The sequence below is a fragment of the Lichenostomus cassidix genome, chromosome 3, assembly GCF_008360975.1.
Source record: "Lichenostomus cassidix isolate B80296 chromosome 3, HeHo_3.0, whole genome shotgun sequence".
Lineage (NCBI taxonomy): Eukaryota > Metazoa > Chordata > Aves > Passeriformes > Meliphagidae > Lichenostomus > Lichenostomus cassidix.
The window spans coordinates 89,021,263-89,042,400 of NC_139483.1; the positions used below are offsets into that span (position 1 = coordinate 89,021,263).

Below are 21,138 nucleotides of genomic sequence, written 5' to 3' on the forward strand. Positions count from 1 at the left end.
TTGAAAATATTATTCAAACTGACAGGTCACAAATAAGTAGCCAATTTCAGATTGCCAGGAAGTAAACAGAGAAATTTGTATATGAAAACAGGTTGAGTTTTTTTCAAGGAACTTCAATATAACACATTTATCTACTCAAGTCAGGTAAGTCTTAGAAGTGAAACTGTCTTCTGGCCCTCTTACAGCAAACACTCTCCACAAACAGGCTGTGAGACTTCTGATTAAGTACCTGTTTATTGTCATTGAGATCCAGCAAAAATGAAACAAATACTTTCAGTTTCCTTGAATCTCAAAATGAATCTTCTACGATTGATTTTGAAATTTATTTTTTTTTAAAAAAGGCAAATATTTAAGTAAAAGTCAGACCTCTGTTTCAAAGTTTATTGCTATTTCCACTGACCTCAGCAGCCATATATGATCTAAATACATTGGAAAAGAAAAAAATGGAATTTAGGTCTTTTCCTACCTGGCTGATTAACTCAGAATTGACTACCTATGTATTCTGTTCAGCTTTTCCCTCCAAAAGAGGTGTGATGAAGGAAGAAGGGTGGAAAGGAGGAAAGCACCTGCTCCCCAGATTTCTCTCTTGCCAAGTAATCTCAGCAAATCCGTCTATTTCGAATCCTTCCCAGCTCAGAACAGAATCACCTCCACCAAAGTATAGTTTCACTGCCATTGTGAAAATAGTTTCTTTTCTATTTCTGTACTATGTACTACAACACCCAGAAAACATGCCGTCTCAGCAAAACTATTTTGCTAAGCTTTTTCTGTTTTAGAAATCTTGGATATTATCTGTAAAAGCCAACAAGTATCCAAGCTAAGTAAAAATTACTCCAATATAAGATACTATTTGAAATAAGACAGTATAGGCACTGCTTATAGTTTGGATGCATTTGCAAATTACTAAATCTGTTTTGGAAATAAAATGTGCTTTCCCAGACTATGAAGCGACTACATGAACAAAACTCTTCAATCAGAAATGTAAACGGACACAGGGAAAACAAGGGAAATTTCATTCTTGTGGATATTTTTACACAATCTCTGACCCAGGAGACCAGGGTCAAGGAATGTTGGAAGGAAGACTTTTGCACGGTCAAGAGAACTGCTGGGTTAGGGAACACCTAGGCAGACTAGACTTTAACAAGCCCATGGGCTCTGTTGGTACACATTCATGAGTACTGAGGGAGCTGCTGGACACTACAGCTAGGCCACTCACAGTCATCTTTGAAAGGTCAGGGGGATCAAGAGAAATGTCTAAGGACTGGACAAAACCAAGTATCACCCCAAGTCTATAAAAAAGGCAAGAAGGAGGACCCAAGGACCTGCCAGCATGCCAGCTTCACCTCAGTCCCTCCAAAGGGATGACAAGAAGGTCAGCCTGGATTCACACTTTACCAACTGGTTGCCTGCTACAATGAAACAATTATCTGGATGAATGCTAGGAGAGCAATGGATATTGTTTCCCTGGACTTCAAGCAAGGCTTTTGATGCTGTCTGCCACAATAACCTTATAGGCAAACTCAGGAAGTGCAGACTGCAACAATGGCCAGTGAGCTGGACTGAGAACTCGCTGAACTGTGAGGCCACAGCTGGAGTGCTGTGTCCCATTCTGGGCTCCCCAGTACAAGAGAGACATGGAGCTCCTGGAGCAGGTCCAACAGAGGGACACAGAGATGATTAAGGTACTGGAGCATCTCTCTTACAAGGAAAGGTTGAGGAACCTGGACCTGTTCACCTCAAGAAGAGATGACTGAGAGCAGAACTCATCAATGTCTATCAGTACTCGAAGGGACAGTGTCAAGAGGAGGTTTCCAGGCTCTTCTTGGTGGTGCCAAGCAATAGGACAAGAGGCAACAGGCAGATGCACAGGAAGCTCCACCTGACTATAAGGAAAAACAAAAACATCTTCACTGTGTAGGTGACCAAGCACCAGGACAGACTGTCCAGAGAGGTTGTGGAGTCTCCTCACTGGAAATATTCAAGAACCAGCTGGTCACAATCCTGTGCAGTGTGGTCTAGGACAATTCTGCTTGAGTGGAGAGGTTGGATCAATGACCCACTGTGGTCCCTTCCAATCTTACCCATTGTTTGATTCTGTGAAGTGCATTTTCCTCCCCCCTTTCACTGTTCATTTTCCTCCTCTGCCTATCTGGACAAAGGATGGACAAAAACTCAGTGCAGCTCTCTGAAGTGAGGATCATTATACATTTACTGAATTCAAAAAGGTTGAAATATAACTCATTTTCATTATCAGGCATCTTAAAAAGATTCCTCAAGCAAAACACAAGTTATGAGAAGAGACTTTATCACCACATGTAAAAACCAGTGTAACATCACACTGAATAAATGAATTCAGAAGAAAAAAAGGAAAGGACCATTTTAGTACATGACAAAAAAAATGGAGTGATAATTGTAGCAGAGAAGATAATGGCACATCATAAAAGCATTGACATAGCCAACTGGAATGCAGCAGAAGATATGAAAATGTATAAAGAAGTGCTTTTATCTCTTGAAGGATTAAGAACCTTTAACCGTTAGTGTTAATTACTCGATTTTGTTACAGACATTAACATGTATGTACCTGCCAATATCAGCAACAGTAAGGTTGAATACTTTTCTTGCCACTGCTGGATAACCAGCTCAAATCCTACTTAAATATCTAGGATTTTTCTAATGCTGCACTCTGACGAATGCTCTGCATTTACATGATGCCCCAGATGTCCTGGCATACAGATTGTGCAGCAGTGCTAATAATAAAGCCATAAACCAAACATAAGCCCTGTGACGTGTGACAGTACAAATACACTGACAGCAAAAAGAAGTTGTGGCAGCAGAAGAGGATCAAAATCAAGCTCAGCAGTCATGTATACAAGAGGGCATGTGTCCCCTTCTCCATTCAAAACACCCCTTCAGACGTTTATTGTTACAGTTTGCACAAGAATTTGCTAACAATTTAGCAAGTCCTTTACAAGTAACTTTAGAATTTTGACACTAGGGAATTCTGTACTGTCTGGATGAGGAAGTTACATCTAAAAATCCTTCTGTTTGATGACAATCCTTTCTTCTCTTTTTATCTCTTTTCTTTTTTTTTTTTTTTTTTTTACAGTTTTTATAACAGTTACATCACTCAATCCCCATTCCCGCACTTCTCTTTCTCTAATGGCTGAGAGGATGATTTTTAAACTGATAAAATCTTTTGTATGGCACATTTTCCAGCATTTTGAATTGTATATATTGAATTTCATATTGAATTTCATATATTGAATTTCAAGAACTGATAATATTTCATCTACCCAAAGGCTACAGTACAGGCAGCATACTTAATACATTCTGTAGTAATGAACATAATTACCAATACCTAACCAATATCACAACAGCAATGGCCAGGAAAGTCCTAGGCTGTGACAGGGCTGTCAGACCAGAGCTATTCAGTGACTCTTGATCTGATCAAAGTAAAAAGTATTTTTGCAAAAACTTTGCTTAAGTCTCAGACATGAGAGATGCACCATATTCCTGAGGGAGAGAGTTTACCAGGCTCAAGAGTCTTTCAGGAAGCAACTACTGGATGCAGTCATATTTTTCAGCTATGAAGGCAGCAAAGAGCCTTAGAAGTGCTGGAGCTGGCACAGTCCATACACCCCAGCAAAATTCAGCTGAATAGACCTGATTCACCTGGTCATGGTGGAAAGTCCACCATATACAGAACTTTTACATAAGGCAAAACACCTTTAAATGCTTTGTGAGTAGTAGTAATTCATAGATGTAATTAAGCAGTTGAATAGTTTACATAATTTATACCCAGAGAGGCTCATTCTAGGCTCAAAGACTGTGAATCCATGCAGCACTATCCCTCAAGAGAGATAGCCTGCAGCAACCCAGGTCTCATCCATTGAATTCAATACACAGACTATTTTTTATCCTTTTCACATATATAATACACATTATCAACTACGGCATTTACACATACACACACAGACACACACAAAAGGTCCATTTTGCGGTACTGCAATACTCAAGTGATTTAGGAGCCTCAAGGTTGTCTTGTCACTTCCATGGAGGTTCCTCTGTGCCACCCACCTTCTCAGAGGGATCTCTGAGAAGCCTGCCCTTGGAAAAGCTCTGTTTTCCAGCCCTGCTCTCCACCTCCTCCCCCTACCAAAACAAGGAAGGAAACTGTCCACTTTGTCAAATACCTTTCAAGTGGGAGTTTGTACCGCAAGCATTTGTTCGTCTTTTTTGAAGGGCTCTCCATCTGGAAAGCCCAGCTGAGCAGGCTCCTGTCTCACAGATGTCCCCACCACATCCCTCCACCCTCCCAAAAGCAAGCAAGTGTAGCTCCCAAAGGGTCTGACCCCTCTGGGGGAAGGGACAAAGGAAGGTTACTCATCATCTCCCTCCATTTCCACGTGGAGATCATGACATACACAATGATCAGACAAGTTTCCCTTTTTTTAAAACCAGGAGGCTTTGCTAGTAGCCCTGAAGACAGAAGCAATCAGCCTCTTCAGGTGAAGTGCTACAATTTTGTGGGCACAAGGTGACAGGAGTCATACAGTTCTTGCAAAGACTATTGAGATTTAAGTGGTTCTTGAACAGGTTGCAACATTTTCCTCTTCAGGCTCTGAGACTGAGGATATACAAGAGATAAAGCTATTTTAGGACCTTTTTCAAAGCTTTAAGTAAATTCACCAATAGGTTAAGGTTGGATTTTCTCAAGTAAATCCCTTACTGAAAAATTAACAAGAAACTGAGGAGACATGTCTCATTTCTCCTCCTCACTGCTTCTGGGTACATCCCTTTTCCAAACGACAACAGCAGCAGGCAAAGAAGTCTTCCCAAAACAGCACTTCATGCATACATATATATTAGACACACTTGAAAGAAAACTGTGCAGGGACATAAGAACAAGCTGTTTTTTTGAACAGATAGCCTGTGGTAATTCAACAGGCTATCCTTCCCGGTCACAGCAAGCAGCAGTAACTTTTACAGAGCAGGAGCTGTAAATTTGAAACAGGAGGAGAAAAGAAGAGGGAGAGAGAGAGAGGGGAGAGCTCAAAGACCACATCACAAGGAAACAATACTTCCAGGTGAATTAAGTGGAAGAGCCCAGTCTGACAATGAATTGATGTCTTCTACCTTTTTACTTATACATGCCAGTCAAGAGTTGAACAGAAGAGTTATTGGACCTACCTTTGTAAGAATTTCTACCTTGGACCTCAAGGATAACAGGAATTAAATATTTTTAGTCTGAGAAGCAAGAGGGGGGAAAAAATGTGAAAACTAGTATTCTACCTACAAAGCTATGGATGACAGAAAGTGTATTAAGTGTTTTAACAGCAAAGTTTCAGATTTATTGGATTCATTCTTCAGTAGCTTCATTGCCATGTCATCTTACCTTCTCAAAAAACCAGAAATTGAAACCCAAGCAATTCTGTGAATACAAGAACTAACAATGCCTGTCTGCAGATTACACTTTTATGATCCCTAATCTAGATTATCCAGAAAATTAAGTCTTTATTTTATGTCACTCCTATATATATTGTCTGATGTTTTAACAGTCGAGCTTATACTTCAGGCAGGCCTAAGTTTTCTGTCTCCCACTTGGCCTGCTCCTTTCCATAGATTTCCCTTGAATTTGTATAAAGGCACTATTGCTAGATACACGCACAAGTACATTAGCAAAACCTCATCAGAAAGAAGTTAAATCTGGTAGAATATGCCATGATGGAAAAATCCACTTTTCTGCAATCCATTTAAAAATAACATCTTCTAGACTTCTCTAATTAGATAATTCTATCATAAGATTTCATTTATCTTCTCTTTCTCAATCACAGCTAGCACTTGCTGCTTCTTCCTTCTCCTCCTTGATGAGCAGCTCTGCTCCAAGACAAGGTCTGGTAATTTCTCTCCTTACCTTACCTCTCCTGCTGCATATAAAGCTCTCCTCTTCCTCCAACCTACTGACAATCAAATTCATTTTAGTGACACATTCACAAATCAGACTCACTTTTACACCACTTCTTCAAAGCAAGCAAGAACTTTTACATGTCTGAGGGACTCTGCAAAGCTCCAGAATCCAAAAGTAATTTGCAGTAGGTGTTTCTTTCTTCCCTAATATGTTCCTTTGTACATTGATCCCAAAATTTCATGTGTAAGACATTAAAGTGATGCTTTTAAGCACACGTTTTAAACTAACCTCAAGGGAGAGATGGGAGATAATACAAAGAAAAGGTATGTCACAAGAAATTAGATGTGCAAAAAAAAACCCCAAACATAAAAACCCAAACATGCAACGTAACTCTTAGCAAGCAACCACCTAAAAGAAAAAAAATTATCTCCAAGTCTGCTGTGCTTTCATTAGCACCAAAAAAAATCCCCAAAATCCTCACAAAAGCAAAAACCAGTCACTGTTCAGATTCAGACTGAAGCTTCAGATAATCTACCCCCATAAAAAACACAACAGTCTCTGGTGAGATGTTCCATCGCTTTCAGGTGAACACAACCAGGGTTGCAGTGACTGCATTCACAGGATGCTTTCTTGTATCAAATAAGACATGCCCATGCAGGAGTAGGAGAGCAATTCCTGTTTGTTTGTAAGCACTCAGCTGGACACAAATCAGTTCAGAAGGCAAACAAGCAACATCCAGCAGTTGCATATGTTAACAAAATAAATTCATTTGTCAACTATACTGCCTTCCTTCCAGCACAGGTTGCTGGCTTAAGGTTTTTCCCCTGTCCACTGAGCAAGCATCAATTCCTATTTATTTCTCAGCAGTCTAGGTTTTGCTATTTGCCACCAGACCTGTATCAACATATTCATGTCAAGGCAGCTGGGGGCAGGCAGAGAAGAAGAGGATTTCATGGAGGAGGTCTCCGCTCAGATGCTGTGGAAGTGCAGCAGAGGTGGGCAGTCAGACCCCAGGCAAGAGCACAATGCAACAGGAGCAGCTGCCAGACAAGAGACCACAGCCCATGTAATGCTGCAAGACCAGATCAGAAGACTCAAAAGTGCTTCTCCCTAATTAGCTTATCTCTTCACTGGAATATAGCTGGGTCACTAGCCCAGGCTGAACTGAAACAAATGTTCAAGCCTTGCCTCTGCTAGAATTTCTAGTTTGAAAAAATACTGCTTATCCTGCATTCAGTGGGGGAGAGGAAAAGGGGAACACTTACTCACTTTGTAGGCAGAAGGGAAGTAATCCTACAGTACAGATGACAGGTATACCTTTGAGAGCAGATGGCTGAATTAAAAAGGGAAAGCACTGGTGTGCAGGCACTAACATAAACAAGTGAGGTGAGTACCAAAGAGCAAAGCAAAGATTCTACACTGCTCTTCAGCAGGAGGGACTGATGGATGCTCTGATGGAAAGCTGCTGCCTGCTCACGTGGCCCTCTAAGGAAGCCCTAATGACTTGCTGAATAAAATTTACCTCTCACACAATGCCGTGGTGTCCTGACGATGATCAAGATCTCTAAAGAGACTTTCAATTAAGTTGTAAAGCAGCTAAAAAGAATAAACTCTTCAAATAAAAAGCAGAAATATCAAACCACCTGCAGCTGAAAGTAGAACAGTTAAATACCATTGTTGTAGAGTTCTCAAAGTACCCTGAGAGCTGAAGACAAAAGAAAATACAAGTTTCTAAATTTGCAACTGTGATCCATTTTGGAAGCAAGGAAAACATAAAAATAAGGCTCATGGAGCACTTGGGACACTAACCTACAGGCTGACTTTTGAAGTCTTGGACCCTGCTCAGACCTTGCTTAGCAGTAGTGTAGTCTCTCCTTACACAGTGTAACGACTGTTGACATGCTTATGAGGAACCATCTCTACTGTTACAGTCATCTTAAAGTAGCATATTTATCTTTGATTAAATCTGTAATTATTTTCAGATAAATGACAGCACATGGCAGCTGTGTGGAGAAAGGATTTTGGAATGAGACTATCCTGATGTCACAAGACTTGTGTCCAGAACAACTACACTATCAGCACAGTCATAAGCTCAGTTTAAGCAGAAACTACAAAAAAGGGTAGCAACTAATGTAACATGTAGCCAGAATTCATCTCTATGGTGGGTATGAAATATGAACTGTACACATTAAACAAACAGTATTACTCTTACTGGATATCATAGTGAAGAACAATGTAGAGATTTCGGTATCAAGCATCATGCAGAGCCAAATACGGCTTAACATGATGTGCTCACGCACAGATTTCCTCAACAGATTCCACAGCAAACCTATTACTCCTTAGTTCACAAACTAATGGATCACTGCTCCACTGAGAGCTGAGCCAGCAAACAGAACCAGAAGCTAGCAACTACAAAAATCCATTTAATTCTCCCACTGCACTCACACTTGCATCTTTTTCACTGTTTTGAGACAGTGACCACCCCACGCCGCACAATGAGGGAGTCGCCCAGGGCCAAGACACGCCGGGGGCACATGTGGCTGTGGCAAGCAGTGGAGCTGCTGGGGACGCGAGTCGCTGTGGAGGTGTAGCGATATAAGAAGTGCAGGATCGCGGTCTGAGATTTCCAGGGAATTTATTAAGGTCCACAGGTGAGGGTCCAGGGACGGCGAAGAGGGGAGGAGAGGCAAGGGAGGATGAAGCGGCTGGAAATCCAAGATGACGAACCCCGAGCGAGGCTCTGTAGAAGCTTAAGAGGAGAGGGAAGAGGGGCGTAGTTAGCTCCAAAGAGCCAACCAGGGAAAGCCAAAGGGGAGGAGCTAAGGGGGGGAAAAGGGTACACCAATAAGCTTACAGCAGGGGAGGGTACACACTCCTGCTAGGGAGAAATTTCTGGAACATAAACCATATACAGAAATCCTATTAGCACACTGCAACACGAGACCCAGGGTTTCGACATAACACCAAACTGCAAGGTTACAGACCACTTCCACACAACACATAATCTGAGTCATCTTGCCTTCTGCCAGCTGCAGAGTCACTATAGACAGTTAATGCAAATCTGCCAGCACAGAGCAACTACTGATGCTATGGGTTTGCATGACCAAGTCTTTGGTATCATTGGTACACACATTTAATGGAAGCAAGAGGAGCAGCAGAAAAGCCTGCCAGGCTTTGATCACAGAGACAGCAACTCACAGTTAGACACAGCAGTGAAAGACTCTCCTCTCCTACAAAAGCAACAGAGAAAGGGGTGGACAGCAGGATGGTTCCAATGGCACTCCTGAAGCTGGGAAGGGTAGGAAGGCCAGTCCAGTGCCTAATGCCTAGCATCCCAGCTCACAGTGATTTTCCTTTTATGCTAAAAGAGCTGAATGAAACAAGCTGCTGACAATCTGTCAAAGGCTGTGAAAAGTGTGACATTAAGAACGAAAATCCTGGCTTCCACAACACACCTGTTAAGAGAAGGTATATACAGGATAGAAATTTCTTTCAAATAAGAATACGACAGTTAAATTAACACCTTCAGGACATTTAAAGAAGCATGCAATATCATAAGAAAAACACATCAGTGGAGTCTGAAGGATTTAATATTTGTCAAAGGCAAACAAAAATCCTCCTCTTGGAGAAGAGGGATACTAAAAAGGATTGCACTACCTCTGCAAGAAAACAGCATACATACATAGTATACATAATCCCAAATATCAGCATGCATTAAATTGACTACAGAAACTTTATGCATTGCCCCTCCTGTCTAGAAGAAGCTACAGAACAAGAAAAGCCATTAACATTTTAATGAAGCTGGGATGGCAGGGCCCTAAGCTTTAAGAATTTGGCCTCCAGGGGTTGTGCAAGAAGAAAAGGGGTGATGGAGTTGCTGAAGGAAATCTCTGGGGGGTGAGCAGCATAGGTAGCAACCTATGCTAGCACAGAGATCTGAAACACAGGGCATGCCTTTGGGAGAAAGGGAAACTTAATGAAGTGCCAGTCAAGGCACCAGGAAAGAACTGCTGAAATTCAAGCACATCTTTCTACCTCTGGTGGTTGCACTTCATGAATCACAGGGTCTTTCAGGACCTGCCTCAGAGAATGTCCAAGTTCTGTGGGAAAAAAATAGCACATAAGCACTTCTGGCTGTGCTTAGGAGCAGAATCTCCCCCGCTGTCATGCAAAGACTTGCACTGAAGCTCAATGCAAAGCATCAGAGCACTACCCAAACTTTAGGGTCATCAAGCAAGAATGCTATAGTGACCCAGTGTCTTCACAGAATTCACCTTGATATGAGAATCCAAAAAAAGATTCAACCAAGCCTGGGGAGTCTGAGGGATCCAGCAGTAGTTTCAGACATACAACAGGTGAGCATCTATACCAGAAGATTCCTCAGGGAATACTCTGAGCTTCAGACATGCTTTACCAGCAAGTCAAAAGCTCAGGCATCCACTGTTGAAATGCTACGAGTCTGTTTTCTTTATTCTTAGAATGAGTTCATCAGCTTTTTGAACAACTTGATACCAAGAGGCAAAGATAAACTTGATTGCCAAATAACCTTCAAAGTGTTCACCATCACTATGCTGTTTTCTTAGCACAGCTTGCTTGCCCTCGTATTCCAGTCCTTGATTCATCCATTCAACCTTTGCTCAAATAACAGCCTCAGCCAGACCAGAAAAGCACAGTGGGGATGCTTCCTAGGAAAACCTGCATGAACACATGGCCTTCCAGAGGAATAAGAAATATCATCAACATGCAAATAATCCAGGAAAAGTTTAAGAATACATGGCTGCTAGCCTTCCCAAAATGCTTTTCCTTCTGCACCTCTGAGGCTATCCTTATCCTCCCCCAGATTTCTCTCACATACACAGGGAGCATCAAATTTACATCTCCTGAAGACTTTTTAGTTTTATTTCTTAGAAGAACTTTTGTAGTTCTAGATTCACTTATTAACCAAGAAACTGCTTACAGAATTAATTATTGTAGCACATTTTAAACATATACTAACATGTCTTGAGCATTTTAAAACACCTGAGAATTTAAGAAAGACACATTTAAGTGTTTGCCTATGGACTTTTCCCAAGTGCCTCCAAAGCAGGGCTACTTACATGGTGCTTAACACTGCATGGCACAGGCATCCAGAGCTACCTCCAAAGATCAGGAGGGATTGTGCCTGGAGGGATTCATCCCTCCTCTAGATTCAACACCTCACTGCTGCTCAAAGCACAGCTGGCCACTGCAGCCTGGCAGAGCACCCAAGCCCAGCCATGAGACATACCCACCATCTCATGTGGCTTCAAAGATCATGTGCTGACTAAAGGGTTAGAAAATAGGAGAAAGAAAGACATGTTACCATTTTCTTATAGGGAAGAATGGAACTACTCTTTTATTCAAACACCTTCCTCCTTCTGTGATGAGAGGTTAAAATAGAAAAAGCTATTCCTGGGCAGAGAACATTAAATGAATTTATATTTGTGTTTTTAAGCTCTTGAGGAAACAGAATGGCCAGAACTGAAGGCAATTAGTGCACTAAACCAGACAGCTAGAACAACAAAAAACGCAGAACAATGATCTCTTATTTCCCAAGCTCAGATGTCACCATCACACTTTCCTATTCATGCAGCATACTGCATTTAGAAAAGCAGGGCTGTTTTTCTCTGCCTGAAAGGAATATGAAGAGTTCCTTGATTTTTTTTCCTAAGTAGTTGGGCAGTTAGAAAAACAAAACCTCTTGGAGTGCAAACCACCGAACAGGAAAAAACCTGTAGCAGGTTCAGAACAAGATATACTGGAAGGTGGGCTCAAAATACAAAGCTAATAAATTAAAATACTGCAAATCTGAAAAACCTTATGCGAGAATTCCCCCTGAAGCATCCCAGATGGTGTGTGTTTTGCCTTTTGATTTGGAGAACTATGAGACAACCATAAAATGGTCAAACAACAGAAAGTAGTATAAGTTATCTTCTGCCAGAGGCCCCCTGCACCACATCACATGGTGCAATTTTCATTTGAAGAGTCAAGTCATGCAATAACTGTGACATGATTAGGCAGGGGGAAGCAGTATCAGTCACCTTCTGCAATGAACCACAGGGAAGAGAAAGTGAGGCAATAAAATGGGTAATTAACACTGAACCTTGGATACAGGAAAGCAACTGCTCCCTGCCACCTGCATTAGTTCAAGCCATCACTGGAGAAAATACTTCCCTGTGCAGTAACTCCTAATGACACACACATCTACCCAGCCACAAACATTCACACCATCTGCTCTCGTTACAGTTGAGTTCTCAAGCCAGCTTCCAAGTCAGGCTGACAAGAGTTCACATGGCTCTGATCCACCAGCTCTTTTCCAACTAGTTATTCATTTGCACAGAGACTTACTAAGCCAACAGAGGGTTTCTTTTTGTCTAAGGTCTGTCACTGACAGCACCCAACTCAGCCAAACTCAGCAGCCAAATATCACATCTACTAATGTTCATGTATTTCTCAAATGTTTTAACTAATAATCCGCTTCTTCTGTTTCTGTTTTTTTTCCAGTTTTCTTCTGTTAAAAGGTTTTCCAAATGTGCATAAAATTATATGGTTCACAGAAATTTTTCAGCAATTGCCTGGAGACTCATTACGCTTCATCAATTATATTATCAGATAAAGACAGAATTTAAAGCACCAAACAAATAAAGGAAATATGCTATAGAAAGGTGAAGTGGCAATAGAATATTCTTCAGTCACAAAGAGTCTATGTGAAGTTAAACTGTAAAGAAAAAAAAGGCTCCCCGCTACACTATTTATTTTCTTGAATATTCAATTACAACCCTCATTTATTTACAAGGTTACACAACCTTGATCGCTCCCACCCCTGCCATCACAGCTCAGAGAGCATTTTGTGCACATCCACTGCATGTAGGAGGCAAAAATAGCTGACAGTTGCTCTAATTTGGTAGCACAGATTCACTGTTTCTAGATCACTGGGTCATAAGGCTGCTTAAAGGTGACCCACCAGCTCCTGAACTTCTTGTAGAACTGGTAAGTTCACCAGGCCACAGAAAAAAAAGAATGTTTTCACTCCATCACAGTGCAGGACAATATAAGCAGCAAGCATTGCAAGCAAACAATAAACCCATGTTGTTTTCAACCACACATTTTAAAAGATAAACTTCAGAAAAGAATGTTGTGAGAAACTATCTCTACAGATGACAAACAGACTGATTCTTATTCCAAAAGTACAACTAGAAATACCAGCACTCTGCCTCTTGCTAATCCCAGGTAAAGAGCAGAGCAGAGATAAAGAATTGGACTTCTAACCCATAGGCAGTCCTTTTTTCAGGGCAGAAAGCAGCTTTATGTTTTTTTTCAACTTCTTTTTTTTTTCCTTTTTCTGTTTTTCCCCTCTCTAAATGCCAGGCATTTCAGAGAGCTTGGGAAAAGAAGTCAACATTGTGGCAGACATGTTTAAAACTACCACATAAAGCATTTTTTAAACTGGAAAATAAAGCAGGGTCTTAGAAAGGCAGAACTACAATCAAGTATTATTTCATTACTGTATTTCTACTATGAGCTCCCCCATGCTCTTTCCCTCCTTCCCATCTATAACTACAAGCAAAGCCAATAATTACACAAAGAAGTATTCTGCAGGACATAGATGATGACTTCTGAGACAGAAAAACCCTACTAACCCAGTTTTCTAGACTATGTCATAGGACAGTATAGAATCAAACAAATTAACACTGGAGCTTACCATTTCGAGACAAATCAAGTTCCACCAGCTGCATAAAATTTGCTATTTCTGGCGGGAGCCGCTGGATTTCATTATCACTAAGTCCAAGTTTCCGCAACTTCACAAGCTGGAAGAAAGGCTGGAAGATAGGAAAAATTACATGTCAGAAAACATCCACACAACTGACATACAGGCATGATAAATGATGAGGAATAACTGGAATCCCTTTCAAAACGTGAGCTAATTAAAGCTATGGCATGGTATTAGTTATGCAGATCTCTTTCAGTCCTGTATCAGGACAAACATTTTGTTTTAAATTTTACATACAAACAAACTTTAACCTGTGTTTTACCTAAAATGAAAATGTATGTAAAAAAACCAATCTGTAAAGCTTGCTGTTAAAGATCATTGCTGACAGACACTAGCAAAATCCAGAGTGCCTGCTTCAAGTCATTAATGGAGTGAGGCTACCAAGCAGAGTAATTAAAAGCATCCTAATTACACACCGGGGCTCATTAGGAAGCTAATGCAGAGGGACACTTCTAAAGAACAAGATCCAGAAAACCAAAAAAGAGGGGCTGACAAGGTCTTCTTCAGCAGCGAGCACCAAAACCAACTAGGTTACAGGACCAGCCTCCCTCAGGAAGGCTTTCTTTCCACCGCAAACACCCTCTGTTCCGTGGCCCAGTTTCAGAAGGACTAATGAAAGTTGGGCAGGATGCACACAATTCCAGGTCTTCCTTGCTTGAGCAAAAACCTAGCCCAGCCCTGTCCATAGTGAGGACACAGGCACACAATGCAGACAGGATACTAACTTTCCCTGACCCTCAGCTATGGGCTCAGTGGGTCTGGCAGCCCCTAAGACAAAATAAAAAACAGTTCAAACTGAAAGTCAGGTCAGCCCCAGGCACTGGGAGCAGCTGATGACTGAAAGGGAAAAATGATCATTTAAAACCTACTGAGATGTAGGCATTCCTAAGAAAGTTGTGGAGCTCTTATTCCAACTTTTCTCTTTTCCAGGCAGGCCTTTGAAAGAGAGTGACTGCAAGGGGTGAGGATTTGTGCAGAATGAAATGACTTTACACACAAGTCATCTTGATCAAAACTGAATGGACTCCTCAAATTTTGAGCAAGTTTTGAGCCCCTGGAGTGCACGAGGAGTTTTATCCAGCAGTCAGAATGCGTTCATCTCACCCACTCACAGCATCTGTCCTGCATCCCCCTGACACCTGCTTACATTTAAACACCTGCAATCTCTTCTAGGAAATCAGCACTTCTTTTTTAGTTTTTTTAAAATAAAACCTAAATAAAATAAAAACTAAAATTTTTTAGTTTTTATTTTATTTAGGTGCTGGAGTATGTGCTCTAAATGTCACTCAGGTATAACTTGGATTGACAAAAAAGGGGCAGTTAGGCATCTTACCAGGACACAAGATAAAAGCAGTCCCATGAATCTAGATTACAATACAGGTTTTCAATCTTGTTTTCAGTGTCTTGTGGTCAAGATCATAAATCACGTTTTTAAGTGCGAAGTTTTGCACTTCAGCATCAACCTTTCAATATACACTGTGTCACAGAAAAATAAAACACAACTGAAACTAATGTGTTTTCCCTCAAACACATGGGCTCCTTTCAGGGGATAAAAGGATAGAGCTCTAAAAATCTCATAAACACACAGCAATAAAAGATGCACCAGACATGAATGTGATATTTCAAAGGCATTTTTGAGTGAGAATGGCACTCCTTCCCCCTCTCCCCCATATTAAAAGTGTTTTATACCAGAGTTGAAATTTTAAGAGAAAGGTAAAAAAACCCTGCAATTCCACATTCCTAGCTCCCTAAAAACATATATATTCCAATTCAAATAGCCACAAATGCTTTTTAATCCTTCATTTGCCTCAAAAGTTCCATAACTGCATTTTCATATTATTACCATTCTCATAACAAATATAGCCCTTTTTCTAAATATTTATTAATATGACTAAACCAAGAATCCATCAGAAGCTTAGAAAAGCACTTAAAGACATTTTTGTAAAATCATAGCAGGAGTACACTCCACAGAACAGATTCCAATATGTCCTAACACTCCAAAATAAATACTTGCCAAAATGTGTTCCTCAAGCCAGTGTGTAGCTGCTAAACTACATGAAAGTTATAAATATTGATGTTCTACTACAAATCTTCTCCTAAGCAACAGTTGTCCCTGACAGATATTCAATGGCAAGTGAGCAAAGACAGAAGAAACATGGTTAAAAGAGAGAATGGTCATCAGTAGCCTATTAAGAGCTGGACATCCTTGGGAAGGTTTGAGGGCCCTCACAGCACCATACGTCAATGCAGTGTATATTTATTAAACATGCAGAGCACGTGTGCCACAAGCAATATTACACAATATTTAAAGTCATTCCTGTTTCTTTAACTGACTAATACTTAAAAGAAAAATTAACTGGAAGCTTTATTTTCAGTTTGCATAACAATTTTTAATGAATGACACCATTTCCTAGATAAAATCAGAAACTGAAGTTACATGACTGGCACTTCTTTGAACATCTCTGGTTTTTTTTCTTCCAAACTACAGGACTCAATCACTCTTGCATGTTTAGTGCATCCTGCTGCCATTTCAGTAAGTGTTCTTCCTTTTTCTAAAGCACATCATTAGCGCTCTAAAGCACTGCTGGAGAGGCAAACAACTCCTTTTGGCCATATATGTTTTACCTTTCAAAAAGGCCACAGGGAACAAAGAGAATTAAAAGCTTACTCAACAGAGTTCAACAAGCTTTCATATATATATATATATACACACACAAATATATATATATATATATGTATATGTGTGTGTGTGCATATGTATGTGTACAAATACCTGCAATTTTGTAAATACATGCCAACCAGAAACAAGTTCCTAATTTGATGTGTCTAACACAGTTCTGCCTCTATTTGATGAGCCCTAACACGATCCAAAGTGCAATGGGGTTGTTGGCCAGAGCAGCACATCCACCCAGCACGCTCTAATAGTGGGTTTTGATTGCAGACCCAACGTCTCTATGAGTATCTTGGCAACAATTTTAATGCTGCTTAGTTTAGCCAGCCTAATTAATAGTGCCTCAAAGAGAAAAATAATTCCATGAGCATAAGCACGAAGTGGCCTACAACTTGTTATTTAGTAACAATTCCCAACCCTCAATTGAAGCTTTTCCTGCTATCGAAGAATTTATAGAGGCTTCTATTACATGGATTTTCTAAGAACATACATCTTGAACAGATCCCTTCTCTCACTGGAAAACTAACCAAGTCTCTCTCACCCGGACACATATTTTTAAAAAAGACTTCATTCTGACAACATTGGGTCGATGTCAGCCAACAGAAGAAAAAAAGGAATAGATAAGTGCATGACTCACTGAAAAGTATAAACAGACACTGTGATCCCACAGTCCTCATTTTTTATACCTTTTTTTAAGAGTACCACTACAACTGGCACTGAATTCTAGAAAAATAAATTAAGAGAATTAAGCCAAACTAGTAGGGTATTTTCTCCCATGAAAGTGGCCAAAACAACCTATCTCTGGGTTTCTTTCAATGGCTCAGTCCTGAAACGAAAAGCATTCATGCCTGAGAATTTTCCCAGAAAATTCAGCACCTTACCTGACGGGAATAAAAAACCACAAATAGAAATACATTACAATAATACACTATTGAAATAAAACACACAGGAGGGAACAAAGACTTATTTGCAGTTAATGCTGTTTAAGGGGAGGAGCAACATTTCAGCAACATCTGAGCTGCTAGAGCCTTTCCAGTGCTAGAGACATTCACACTCCAAACCCATCTGGCACAGGTAGCATAACTAAATGTTTACTGTGTTAAGCAAAACATTTCCATAAAAAGGCTACTGCTAGCAGCAAAGAGAATTAAAATTAGAACCTTTACAAATCCACTGCCTAATTCTCACAATAGGCCAGCATGAGCAGTAGAAATTAGAATGAGGTGTAAAGGGGAAAGAAAATTAGAAATTAACTTGTTTCATGGTTACATTCACACTGGATGGGATGAGGATTTGTTGGTTTTTTGCTTTAGGGGTTTTTTTTGTTTGGTTGGGGTTTTTTTTGCGGGCACTTGGGCTGTTGCTGACAAGATTAAGAATTTGTAAGCATTTGCTCATATGTCAAACTTTCCTTAGACACCAATATGGATTTTCCACATATACATGCTGCCTCATCTTTTAAGGCTTCTTTGGGAAATTATAGTATTATATTAAAATTAAGTAGGTGAGCTACAAGACAGAGTATGCTACTAGGTTCTGTTTCTTAAATACATCTGTATTTATTTCACCCATTTTCCAAACTTGCAACTGACCAACTAAAGGCTATCTGTGCTTTACAATTAAGAAGTGGCACATAGTAATTTAAATATAGATTAACTCCTTAATGCATTCTTGGTTCAAATCTTACTTCAGGCTCCATTTTCTTCTCCTACATTGTAAACAAAAATGAATGGGGACACCCTTCACTTTATTTGTTTACTTCCAATTACCAGACATGTGTCCTCCTTTGGTCATCGGATAAGGAAAATTACAGTCAATCCTTCCCCACATTTTTTACAGTGCCTCAGAAAGACCTTTTTCTGTGGTCTTTCTTATGGCAAACACAAGTAGAAGAGGTAATCTTGGTAAGCAAAGCAGTGAACAAGAGATAAGGCATCAAATCCATGAACCAGCCCTCCAATACAGCTGCTCCCCAACAAGGTCCCCAGTCCCTTGCTTTTGGCCGGGGAAGTTAACATTTTACCTGCACTGTTGCATGGCTTCAGTGAGAGCAGAGAAGCCCAACTCACTTTAGGTGAACACACTACTTGCTGGTTGGGACACTATCAGGAAAACATGGATTGAATCCTATAATGAAGCAGCACCATTGAATTCCAGAATTCTGCTTCCTTGGGGTGGGATTAATAACCAGGCTCTGGCACCAGCATCCATGCACATTCCCTCTCTGTCTGAAGGGCAAAGGCAAAGAGGGAAGGGTGAGCTTTTCCTCATTCCTCTCCATCCCACTTCTGTACAAGTCATCGATAGAATGGGCTTTGAAAGGCCATCAATAGGGGTTACTCAGCCCTAAGGAATCCTAAAGGATAGGACACTCAATACCCTACACTAACCAACTGGTAGGATTGCAAACACCACTTCTAGTCCAGCCAGCCAGTGGACATACCAGTCTGGAGCTCTCAGCAAGCTGTACTGCACCCTGAGCTCCACTCAAGCCTCAAGGCACCCCCAGTCGAAATCCACAACTAACTTGTGAGCAAAAATCTCTTTCTAGGATGCAATCCTGTACATCATTGTCTTAAAATCCAACCCTGAGACTCCTGCCAGTAGCACAGGTTAGAGCACTGAGGAAAACCAGCAAGAGCACAGAAAACAGATACCTTTCCCCTAGAAGTACATCCAAACTAGCTGCATAACAAAATGCTAAGGAAGCTGAATCTACTCTGGATTCATGAAGTATGAAAAGAGATGTCAGCTAGACTCCAGTAAAGCCTAGCATGGGCATTATCAGCTTGGCATCACCCACAAAGCCTGCTAGCAACATCAGGATCCCTCAAGTCACTCCACCTGCTTTCACCTGAGAGCAAGGACAGCTGGGAAGGGCAACAGGGTTTCACAAAAACAGATCCCACGTGATCCTTTGGGCAAAACACTTTGATTTTCAAATAAACAGTAATTTTCAAATAAAATACTACCTGAAATACTGAAACAATTTCTGAGGGCAGGGACTAACGGTGCAGCACAGCAAAGTCATCATGCAATTGGTGACTCTGCATCAAAGAAGCAGGTAATGGATTTCCTCTGGAGCCACGAGGAGATGCAGCAGCAGCTGGTGATGGACAGCAGCACACAGACCTCTGCCCTCCTGTTTGGTGGGAAGCTGGCAAATGGACAACTAGTCCATGCAGCTGAGGTCTCTAATTCTGTCTTCATATGTGCCATGAGCAAAACCAGAACTGTTACAGATACCTGGCATGATCAAAGATTGTTTTACACACCCAACCATGTATGCAGAATATATTCAAGCTGTACTTTGGTCTCACAACATTCTAGTACCAACTTTGTAATCATGAGTATTAATGAAAGACATAATGGAGGCAGACATTCAAGCAAGAGTCCATACAAAACATTAATAACACTACTAGATTTCACAACACGAGAAAAGTAGTAATGAAATATCACAGTTCATGGGCAAAAATCCTAAACAGAACCAGATGCTGCAACTTCTGTCTCCCCCTCCAATGGATACTTGAAATGAAAGCCCAATAGAAAGATCAGCCAGGCAAAAAGGGCTGTGGGGGAAGGCCTACAGGAGACAGAGCAAAAACAATACCACTGCCTCACTGAAGCTGGTATTCAGCACCAACCTGCTACACTTCTGACACCCTATTTTCAAAGCACCTGTCATTTTCTGAACCACCAACAAGGATGGGCCAATTGTAGGGCCAACGGCAGATCCTAGTCTCAGTTGTTACCATCTCTTTTAAAAAACAAATAGGGGACTATCCACTCTCAAAAACCAATATGCTGCAGCACTGAATCAAAATGCTGTACTACCAAGCAATACATTGACCAGGTTGTCTCATACTGCTCCTGGCAGGCAAGGATTTACTTTCTCTTCTATGTCAATTAAGCAGAAGCAACAAAGGTTAAAGAACACTCCATGCCATAGCTATTAGATCACAGTGGTGAAAGGGACTACCTCTGCCTTTGAGAGAGGCCAGAAAACATCTGCTACAATGAAATATGGATTCACTGCAGTTAAATGCATTTGCCATTTGGAGAAAAAAACAACCAAAGCCCACATTTAATCTCTCTAATGAATTTCTAGCATGTATTTTTTCCAGTATACAAGACCGTTGGCAGGAGGTAATGTCTTTTTTTTAGTCCAACTGATATAATTACAAAAGTAACTCAATGGATAATCATAAAATTTATTTTAGAGGTAAAAATGTATAATGTCTGCCCACAAACTTTGTCTCACCTATGTACATCACAAGGAAGAGGGAATATTACCAGTTTACTACAACAGTACACACTTTACAAAAAAAAAAAAAAGTTTAAGGTATTGAAACACAATTACCTAATTACTTTCTTTCAACTCAGGTCAAAAATCAGTAGAGCTGAGCTATTACTACAAAAAACTGCCACCAGAAAATATTTCAAACCAAGCAGACTTCAAAACTCTTCCGAACAATTGCAGGGACACTAACAGGGAAGACTGTGACTTTCCTTTGCTTAGAAAACAGCAGACTAAGTTCCTCCTCTGCTCCCATCAGACCGTGGTCTTTCACATTTGATGTCAAAAGGTAAAGAATTTCTTCAAGTCCTAAGCAATACAACAGAAAAATCTGGAAACTAAGAGGGAAAACCTAGACATACTTATCTGGTAATAAACTTATTTGTTGTCTTCAACACAGAGCTCTATGTTTTGACGTATGTTACTATAAGGATCCATTGCTGCTTATCTACAAACCATTATGTATTTTAATA

The 21,138-nt window shown here is 40.5% G+C and overlaps 1 protein-coding gene across 1 annotated transcript in view; it reads right to left on the reverse strand.

The window, feature by feature from the left end:
- Positions 1–21,138, reverse strand: part of LRRC1 (leucine rich repeat containing 1) — a 70,907-nt gene that overhangs the window by 41,668 nt on the left and 8,101 nt on the right. The window contains exon 2 of the mRNA XM_085056646.1: positions 13,629–13,746. Coding sequence (XP_084912772.1) covers positions 13,629–13,746 — 118 coding nt within the window. The remainder of the gene's footprint in view (positions 1–13,628; positions 13,747–21,138) is intronic.